The sequence below is a fragment of the Microtus ochrogaster genome, unplaced genomic scaffold (assembly GCF_000317375.1).
Source record: "Microtus ochrogaster isolate Prairie Vole_2 unplaced genomic scaffold, MicOch1.0 UNK29, whole genome shotgun sequence".
In the NCBI taxonomy this organism is placed as follows: Eukaryota; Metazoa; Chordata; class Mammalia; order Rodentia; family Cricetidae; genus Microtus; species Microtus ochrogaster.
Genome location: NW_004949127.1, coordinates 4,478,646 through 4,489,543, shown reverse-complemented (window position 1 = coordinate 4,489,543; position 10,898 = coordinate 4,478,646). Strand labels below are relative to the sequence as shown.

At 39.3% G+C, this 10,898-nt stretch overlaps 1 protein-coding gene across 1 annotated transcript; it reads right to left on the bottom strand.

The window, feature by feature from the left end:
- Window positions 1-3,789: 3,789 nt before the first annotated feature.
- On the bottom strand, window positions 3,790-8,766 carry LOC101995322 (cytochrome b-c1 complex subunit 7). The gene is made up of 4 exons (XM_005368151.3): window positions 8,661-8,766; window positions 6,125-6,196; window positions 4,554-4,720; window positions 3,790-3,997 (listed from the first exon to the last, which is right to left on the bottom strand). The coding sequence occupies exons 1-4, from the start codon at window positions 8,677-8,679 to the stop codon at window positions 3,920-3,922; spliced, it is 336 nt and encodes a 111-aa protein (XP_005368208.1). The 5' UTR covers window positions 8,680-8,766; the 3' UTR covers window positions 3,790-3,919.
- Between the last annotated feature and the right edge of the window lie 2,132 nt (window positions 8,767-10,898).

Genomic DNA, 10,898 nt, shown 5'->3' with positions numbered 1-10,898 from the left:
ATATTCAGGGGGATGCCTATATGTTTGTCTTTGGATTCACCTTCTTATTTAGCTTCTCTAGGATTGCAAATTGTAAGCTCACTGTCCTTTAATTATGGCTAGAAACCAAATATGAGTGAGTTTGGATGAGTTTTTATCCTAGTGTTTAGTCTACTAGTAGGTTAGAATTAATTCAGAGCAAATGCCTTACAGGGAGTCCTTGCATAGATATGAGATCATTGCAATGTACACTTTAGATTTCAAGATTCAAGAATTTTAAAAGTCATCAGTATTGTTAGTACAGAATCTTAACAATTTGGTGTCATGCACAAAAACTATCATCAAGTATTTGTATGCAATGTAGTTCAGCATCTGGGGCCCTGAGGTCCCAGTGTGATTTACTCTGCTTCCCACATTTTTTAACTGGACGGGTGAATCAGCAGGGAACCTAAGACAGTTCTCTGTTTTAGATGGACTTGCAGAGTATAGTAAAATATAATAATTTTTTAAAAATAGAACCCAGTAACAAATATATCTTAAAGATCTAGAAAGGTCATATGTTCAAAGACAAGATTAACCTCAAACTTCGAACAAATAAGAGATTTTAAATGGTGCAAAGTAGAAGGATGTGACATGTTTGAAGTCCAAGAATACTGTTAGTCTAAACAGCAAAATCTGGAACTAGCTGGGTTCTATCCTCATCAAAGCCATTACAAAAGTCCTTTTCTCATCTCAATCTATAGAAACTTTATTCAGGATCAGGTATTCAATGGGAATGATGGAGCAGGAGCGATCCCCCCATGCCTAGGCTATTAGGTTTTGATGGGACTTGGCATTTCCTCAAATAATTCTGTGCTTTAAGGCCTTAACATATTAATACACTTGAGTACATTTTTACATCACAGTAAAATAGGTTTCATCAACAGCTTTATCTTAGAGTTGAGCCAAATGATGGAGAGGTTGGTTTTCCAAAGTGTAAGGAGTAAGTGAAAGGATTGAGGCTTATATGGTCCAACCCAGAATCAGCTCAGAATGACTTGGTTTCAGCTGTTTCAGATTTCCCAGTGACTTGCAGACAGGATGGCTTTCAATAGCACAAAGGCTTCTCTTCTTCCAATGACCGGATTGGACTGGTCTATTCACAAGTTCTTTCCATCTACCCCATGTCCCAGTGATCTGAATCCTGATCCTGCTTATTCTCACAACAAACAACAGAATAATAACTCACAACACTGAAAACATTAAGCCAGTTGTGGTGGTGCACTGCTTTAATCTTAGCACTTGGAAGGCAGAGGGAGCCAGCCCTGTCTATTGTGAGTTGCAGGCTAACCAGAACAACATAAGGAAGACCCTGTTTCAGAACCAAACCAAACCCCAAATGAACAAAAACACAAACAACAGTAAGTGATTCTATGGTTCCCCCAAACTTGTATTTATTTGCTTTCATTTAGAATGCGGTAACCAAGCAATGCACACTGGCAGCTTGGATTGGGGAGGAACTCTTCTCCAAACCAGAGGTTGCCCCATTGTTAGACCACATCTTCAACCTTGAACAACAGTGGTTAGTCTGGAACCTCCCATTCCTATTAAGTCAAAACCTCATCTGCTGAAGTCCATCTTGGCATTGCCTTTAGTTTTGCTTTAATAGCTTAAATGTTAAGGATGTTAAAGAACTACTTTTGAGCCTGGCAATGGCGACACAGGCCTTTACTCCCAGCACTCGGGAGGCAGAGGCAGGCACATCTCTGTTGAGTTTGAGGCCAGCCTAGTCTACAGAGTTCTAGGACAGGGCTGTTACACAGAGAAACCCTGCTTCGAGAAAAGAAAAGAAGAAAAAGAAGAAAAACCAAACAAGGCAAGACAAAACAAAACACCCCCACAAAAATCTAAAACCAAAAAGAACAACTTTATCACAAGCAAAATATTTTAGGAAAGCTCTAACTCATTAGAAAACCGACAGTTTTCAGGACAAATTTCAAAATATAATTGAGGATCAGAGAGAAGTTTTTTGGGGAAAAAAACTTTTTTATTGTTATGTTTTGTTAATTTATTGCTTTTTATTGTTAATAAACAACAAACTACCTAATATTTTAAAACTTCTAAGATACTTTGTTTCTTCAAACAGTCTCCAGCCCAGATGATCGTGAACTAAAAAGCCTGCCATCTGTTTTCCAAGTGCTGGGATTTTGATTACAAGTATGTCTCCATGTTGAGCACATCTGGTTTTTAAATCTCTTTTAGGATTATTTTGTAGAGGCCAACATTAAGTGTCTTTTGAACTTTTATTTTGGTTGAAGGAATGCATATGCAAGTACCTGTATTTTGTTTTCTGAATTTTAAATGTAATAGAAAGCTCTGTCCCTACTCTTCTGTAGGCCCATATTTCTATATGGTATGGTGTCCAGTCTCTAAAGCCATAGGCTACACCTCAAGTGATCACATAACCTTCCAGACAGGCTGTTGCTACCCTAACAAAGGATCAGGTTGTTGCTTTGCTCCTTCTCTGTAATTTGGAGGATGCCCGAAAAGAGGTGCCAATTCAGCCTATGTGACAGCAAGCACAGGTGGATGTAGACGTAACTAAAAACCATTCACCTGGTTACCTAGGAAACAGAATGATAATGAAATTTCCCCCTCAGTTTATGTTTTTATATATAAGGCTGTTTGGAGACTAAAGCGAGGAATTCTTCAGAATGTGAACTCAGGATTTCAGGAGGGATCTCTGAGAATCTCTCTCCCGATATAGCCATGTGAGTTGTGTCTTTATTCCTGCACCTCCACTCCAGTCAAGAGAGATAGTTTATGTTGGGGTCTAGGGTCCGGGCTGACACCAGACCCCGACACTCTTCCATCTGGTCTCTGCAGATCCCCATCAGAAACTACTGAAGGTATTCCTCCTCCTGTCCTGCCCACAGCAGTTCCAGCTCTTACCTCCACCAGAGAACCTCACAAGTCATAATCATAGCAGCAGTGACTAACTTGTATTTTTAAATTAATCTATGATTTGAAAACTTTGCTGTTTAGTACGCAGTTGGTTTTTCTGTTGTTTTGCTTTTTAGTGTTTTTGAGACAGGGTCTGTGTGACTCTGGGTGTCCTGCAAATATGTACAACAAACAGGTTGCCCTGCCTCCTGAGTGCTATGATCAAAGGCATGCATACAATGTCTAGCTCAATACCTAGTACTTAAAGAAACATTTAAAGGAAATATAATTTATCTTTCGGTTTTTTCCCTATTACCTTCCTAATGTCTGTTTTGGGGGGGGGGTGTTTTTAATTTTCTAATCCACATATTAAGAGAGGAGCATGTGAATCTATACATACACAGATAAGTTATATAAGCCCAGCTTGGGATGCATACTTTTTCTAAATGGCAGGATGCAAAATAAATCTAGAGAACAATGTTAGGAAAGACCGTGTCCCAAGTCCTGGAAAACCTTTCCCTATTTCTATTGGTCACTTTAGAAGCTATGGCCCATCTGTTCAGTGCTGGTTGCCTCTTCCCTCATCTCACAGCTGCAGTTTAGGTCTTGCTATGACTTCCCAGTGTCTCACTAACCGACAAAAGGAGTCTGAAGCTGACTATTAAGCTTATATAAAATGCTATATTTTTTAGCAACCTGGTTGATTAACTAGCCAATGAAGAGATGATTAAAACAGGCTTTCTCATCTTCAGGCAGCTAAGCAGCAACTAAAATCTTAGAAGTCTGAAAAAAATTGTGTCAGAAAAATGATTAATTATCAAAAGTAAGACTTTCTAATGATTAATTATCAAAAGCAAGACTTTCAATTAAATTAGAAAATTCCAAGAATGGCTTCAATACACATTTATTTAAAGTGAGGCATCTGCAGAACAAATAATTCTTAAATTGTGATTCAGGTTGAAACAACTTCATAAAAATATGCTGAGACCAGGCATATCCACAGATCTTAACCACAAGATCACTTCTTTGCCCATTCTTCTTTTTCTTTTCTTTCCCGAATAACTTCTTTCAGATAGGGCTTAAGGTAGAATTTGTCCTAAAGAATGAAGAAAAATAATGGTCTTAAACCTCAAATTCATTATAAAGAACTTTTTTGCTTATAGCATAAGAAAATATAATCTGAAACTTCTAGGAACTATGTGCTTTTTAACTGTAAAACCTCACAAAGATCATGCAGTGAGGAAGTTAGGAGGAGGAGTATCAGGGAAAAAAAACAATGCCTAGAAGTTTTCCAGGTTTCAACGATATCCATACAAGGAACTAGAAGATCACTCAGGGGTCTTGATATAACTAAAACTCTTTGCATTAGAGAAGAAACTGAATTAGAGGGGGGGAAAAAGCCTCAAGACAAAAAAAAAAAAAACAAACCCAAAAAAACCCTGGAATCTAGCCCAGGCCTTCCATACTAAAGACTAGTAAAGACTAGCTTAGTGGTTTTCAAAGTCATTTCAGCTCACCTCACTCAGCTGCTGAAATGCTACTTATGTAGGATGAGTTGGAGAACACTAAAGCACTGTACAAATGAGTGTTTCTCCTGTTTCTGACTGCATGCTGAGTGATAAACACTGTTAGACAAAGCAAACCTGCTCTACCTCCTCATATTTTGTCCACTGCTCCTTAGGCAAGATCTGATGCCGCATGCTCAGGTCCAGGGCTCTCTTAATTCGAAACATTCTGTCATTATAAAGATGCTCAGGAAGCCTTCTTATGGCTTCTTTCACATCTTCAGTCTCATGTAGTGTATCATCTCGCATTAAACCTGTGATACAAACAGAAAAAGCAGATTAAACAGCCATCTCCATTTTTTTAAAAAGTGATTTTTAAAAAGTCTCATTATGTAGTCCTGACTGGCCTTGAACTCAGAGAATAACTTGTTTCTCTGACCTCAGTCTCATATTAGCCTTGAAATAACCATCTTCTTGCTTCTGTCTCTCTATTGCAAATTATAGGCATATACCTAGCAGTTTTTTCATGTATGTGTGTGCATGCACATACCTGTCCCTCCACATACACGTAGAGGTCAAAGGGTAAACTTAAGGTGTTGGTTCTTGTCTCTCCACCTTGCAAGAGCTAGCCCAGCAGCTTCTAGAGATTCATGTCTCTGCCCCCAAACTTCCCAGATTGGCACACTGGGATTATAGCTGCTTGTGCTACTGTTTCAACTTTTTTTTTAATGTTTATTTATTTATTGTATAAATAGTATTCTGACTGCATGTCTGCCTGCAGGCCAGAAGAGGGCAACAGATCTCATTATGAATGGTTGTGAGCCACCATGTGGTTGCTGGTAATTGAACTCAGGACCTCTGGAAGAGTAATTAGTGCTCTTAACCTCTGAACCATCTCTCCAGTCACCCTGTTTCAACTTTTATGTGGGTTCTGAACTCAGGTCATCACCATCTCCTCCACCCAGGAATTTTCTTTTCTAAAGAGCAAAATATCTTTATGATTTAAAACTCAAGACTTGACTGAAAAAGCACCAAATCACTATATAAGATGGAAACCAAAAGAATTTCAGACCTGAGTTATTTCTTGAAGGAGTATCTGGGCCTTTTAAAACCACTATCATAAAATTCCTATTTCATATGACCCAGTTCAGAAAATATTTAAAATGTGTATTTTGCCATTGAAAACACAAGTAGACCACATCTCTTCTGAGACGAAGAAGATATTAAATAACTAGGACCAGTGAGATGGTTAGGCAGGTGAAGGTATTTATTGAACAACCTAATGACCCAAGTTTGATCCCTAGACCCCATGGAGGAAGGAAAGAACTATATCGTAGAAGTCCTCCTCTGACTTCCACAAGCACACCTGGCATAATAAATTCTCCTTTAAAGTCATAAAGAACTTAAAATTATACTAAATTATACTAAAGATCCCTAAGATCTGCCAATGGTTCCATTCAGCTTCTAGACCACAAAGTGAAGATCAGAGCAAATTAGATAGCTGTAAGAAAGCTCACAAAACATATAAAGATGTGAAAGAAAAAAAGCATTTAGAATTTTAGCCCTCTCTTCAAACAAAAAATGAAAAACTCAAAATAGTTTAATTTTAAATTTGATACACACAAAAACAAAATAAAACATCTTTTTAGAACTATAAGAATTTTTAAAAAGCACAGCATTCAGGAACAACAAGAGGACGACAGAAAACAGAAACTCACCCAGTTTGTTGAATCCAGCAGCATTATAATACCATTTTCGAAAACCATCCAGCCACTTGCTTGATGCTGCAACTATAATTACCACACTGTTAGTTGCTATACTTATGAATGAATAAAATACATCAATAACCAAAGAACTCTCGTACTCTTATAAACCTAAGAAAGAATATTCCTTTGCATAATTTCACTTACGACATCATGGGAGAAAACCGTGAGCTCAAAATTAAAGGTGCCTAATATCCACAGAAATACTTCCTAAAACTTTGGGTTCTCAAAGTTCAAAGGCCCTCTGCATTGACCTGCTACTATCAGAACTGAAAGGACAAGGGTCAGGAAAAAGACCTGGAGCATTGTTATCATTTGTAGTCGCAAAAGCAAATTTTTCTTTTTAAAGGGGGTGAAGCTATAAGAGTTCAGGTTAGGTGGCAGGTCTGTCCTAGTCTCAAAAACTTTTAGTCTACATAATCTTATTTGGCCATCATTTTAAAAATATAATAATTACTGGAAAAACTTTTATAACATCAGTTAATCATTTAAAAATCAACAGATTAGTAAAAAAAAAAAAAAAAAAAAAAAGCTCATTTTCCTCCTCCCAAACAGCTAACTGAACACAAATAAGGAGGAATACTCCATGTTAAAATTTATTGTAACAGAGCATGTATGTAACTTCAGCACTTGGGAAGCTGAGGTAGTTTAAGATTGTAAATTTCAGATCTTGTATACAAAGAAAAACTAAAATAAGGACTGGGAATGTAGCTCAGCCTTGGAGCTCAAGCCTAGCAAGCAAAATAACCAATGCAAAAACAACTCATAATTCTTTGGGGAACAAGGCTGAGCCTGATGAATAAGTACCCTCAAAGAGGTCTAGGAAGCAGGGCAATGTCTGACAAGATGGCATCTTTCACTGGCTTGAAATTTGCCAAATAACTAGCCAATCAGAGCTCGAGATCCACCTGTCTCCACCTCGCCAGCACTAAGATTAAAAGCATGACAGGCAGGTCTGGAACTCGGGTTTTATTAAAAAACAAACAAACAACATGGGTTCTGGAAACTGAATTCAGGCATGTGCTTGCACGGCAAGGCAAGCGTTTTATCAACTGAGTTCTCTTCTCATGGTCTAAACTTTCTTTTAAAATTTTGGCTAGGGGCCGGGTGGTGGTGGTGAACGCCTTTAATCTCAGCACTCAGGAGGCAGAAGCAGGCGGATTTCTGTGAGTTCGAGACCAGCCTGGTCCACAGAGCTAGTTCCAGGACAGGCTCCAAAGCCACAGAGAAACCCTGTCTCGAAAAACCAAAAAAAATAAAAAAAAAAATAAATAAATAAATAAAAAAATTTGGCTAGGGCTAGTTTCTTAGCTCCTTCTGACTTTGTATACCTTACTATATGGCTTCCTCCAACCTCAGAAATTAAAATAAAATTGTTTCTAAGGGAAAATTAAAACAGTTCCACAAAGTCCTGCGTTCCAGCACCAGCACGACGTAAAATGGGTGTGGTGGTGTATTCCTGCAATTCCAGCATTTTTAGGGAAGCAGGAGGATCAGAACTTCAAGGTCATCCTTCAGTACATAGTGATTTCAAGACTGGCTCAAAAAATTCAAACATAAAATTTAAAGAATTAAAAATAAATCTAAAAACAAACACATAGGAGCTAAACTGTAAACAGAGCAGTAATTATAATAACAATTAAATTTAACACTTATAATGTGCCAGGCACTACTCTGCTCACCATTTCCACATGCTAGGTTAAAAGCATGTTGCAGAAAAGGAAGCAGGCTCACGGAAGGGAATCAATCTGATCTATATTGAAATCAGGTCTCTAGTATTAGACACGAACACCGACGCAGAATACCTTAAATTTAGTACCATTCTTTAAATTTTTGTCAAGTGGGTGACCTTCACAATTTCTAGGGACTGTGAGAAGGGTACCAGTATTGTTTTTTAAAAGCTATTCCAACTTAAAGCGCCAGAGGGCAAAGAGTGAATTAGTTAAATATTCTGGCATTCTATCCCACGACAAATTGGTTCTAAGCCTACAGAAAAAAAAGAAAAAAAAAAGTCGTTCCAGCTCTGCAGCCCATGTTCCAGATACACCTCGCTAAAGCTATAAACCTATCGAATCTTCCTCTAATTTTGACAAAAGTTCGTGGGGACTAGCTCAGAGAGCTATTTGCTCCGATCAATGTCACCAGCATGAAAAAGGTAGGACTTCTAGTGCAGAGGACCGTGTCTGTCTCCAAGGGCTCCCTTAGTCCACTGCGGCAGACTTCCACTCACCTCCTCACTTCCCCAAGCTGTCCTAAGGCCGAGGGGAAGGCGTCCGGACCCGCTGTCCAGCCATGGAGGGCTCCTTCCGCAGAGGTCCCGTTCCAGACCTCAGGCTGGCCAGGCCTGGCTCAGCAAAACCTGAGCTGGAGCTGGACTGGGACGCCACGTCCCTTACCCTCAAAGTGACTAGTTTGTTAGAGCAGAAGGGGAGCAAGATACTAGGACTGAAAACCGCCCCGCAACATCCACTAGGGAAGACCAGACACTTACCAGTAGGTCTGCCCGCCATGATGACCTGAGATCGAACTGCTGCCTTCTGGGTAAGTCCTAGAGGACACCCGGGGCTCTCGCGCAGGCGTCAAGCAAACCTTGGGGGACGGGGGAGGGGAGAGAAAGGGAGGGGAGGGCTCGTGCGCAGGCGTCCTGCAGACTTTCGGGAGTGTGGAGAGAAGCAGGAGCGGGGAGGGGCGGGGAAGGAGGGGAGGGGAGGGACGGGGCGGGGAGGGGCGGGGACCCGAGCAGGCGCAGCTCTGACGGCCCGCGGAAGGCTTAGGTGACTGAGTGAAGTCCCTACTTTGGGCTGATGATTTTGCGCTGTTTCAAGAAACTTTTTTTTTTCTTTGATACAATGGGAAAAACAGTGGCCGAGATATTAGGAGACGATGTTATTCAAGGTTTTGTTACAGGAAGGTACTTTTACGATATTAATAAAAGAGATAGGTAATGTGGTAGAAGATTTTCAGGCACACAGTCCTCAGTATGGAAGGACTCCTTTGATGCCCGAATTCCTTATGTCAAATGATGCGGTGTTTTAATACAATCCACATACATCTCCTGCATTCTTTAAATCACCTTTAGATTACCTTTAAAACAGGATATAAAATGCTGTCACGCTGCATTATTTTGGGAATAACACAGGAAAATGTACATACATGTTCAATACACAAATATCCCTCCCCAATCTGAATCCATAGATTTGGGCTCTTCAGGTACAGAAATGTGTCTGTATTCACACACTTCAGTATTGGAGAGAGAAGCTGAGTCTCAGGAAGTTTAGACAACATAAATGATCATAACCAAAGACAATGAATTCAATGAACTGGGATGAGTCTACTTTTTTTTTTTTTCTAGAATTGAGAAATCCATGTTCAAATACAGGCTTCTTTATTTCTAGGATCATATGCTGCGCAACTAATCCCAGAAAACTAAACCTCTAGGCTTCACTTTCTCCACCTAAGGATCCATATCAAAACATTTTAGTAGAAAGTTAGGTCAGATAAGTTTTAAAAACATTAACTTTAAAGCAGGAGCGCATGCCTATGATCCTAGAATTCAGTAAGCTGAGGCAGGAGGATCACTGCAAGTTCTAGGTCGTAGTTGTCTACATACTGAATTTGACTCCATTCTGGATCAATCACCACCCACTCACATAAAACAAAAAATATATATATTAAGCCTAAGATATATTTTAGAATATGTATGTAATATCAGAAGCAGAGCAAGTACATAGACTGTATACTTTCAAGGTCTTAGCCCCAACAGGTGAGATCTAACACATAAAATAAGGACAGAAAATGGGGAAAGTGATATTACTGTTGTTTGACCATGACTCAACTTTGTCTTTACCCTGCTGCCTTTCAGTCTTAAGTTGAAACCTGTGACAGCCTAGAACTGTATCATTATGAATTCAAAGTGTTATTTAATGGCTTTAGTCATGAATTCTACAGTTATGCTACCTTTCTTCACTTCTGTTTCTGATACCATATATCCCTCGGCTCTAAGAGTGTATGTAGTGGTCAACATGAAGTCTGAAAGATAGGAAAACAAATACTTATATACACTGGCACATTGCTTTGCAAAGGATATTCATTAAACTCTTCATCCTGACAAGTTTCAGCATCGGAGTGATCATATGTCAAGGTATGTTAAAGTATCAGATATCCAATATAGTAAAAAAAAAATTCAGCTTTATAGGCAGAAAGCCTAGGGTTTGGTGTTTATGTTTTAGGAGGTTGGGGAAATGGTTTAGTGGATACAAACCTTAGCTTGGTTAGGATCTCTCACTGAATTTGGAGCTCACCAATTTGGACAAGACTAGCTGGCCAGCAAGCCTGAGGGAGCTTTCTGCTTCCATCTCCCCAGCACTGAGATTATACGTACACTGGAGGCCTCAGTTATTACATGGGTTCTGGGGATTAAACTGAAGTCCTCGTGTGTGAGCAGCACTTGGCTGACTAAGCTATTGCCTTAGTCCCAAGCTAACCTATGATACTGAGCGGATTGCTCACAAAGGTGAATTGTCATTCTTAGACATAGACTGTTTCTTTGCTTATTTATTTCACACATTTATGTCACATTGACCAATGTATTTTAGGACATTACATATCAAGTTAATAAGAAATAGGAAAGACACTATATCTGGCCCTGAGCAATCATCAACTTAGTTACTTTACTCATAGTAGTTTTTCAGGATATCTGATACAACACAGAACTCTGGTATATAATAAA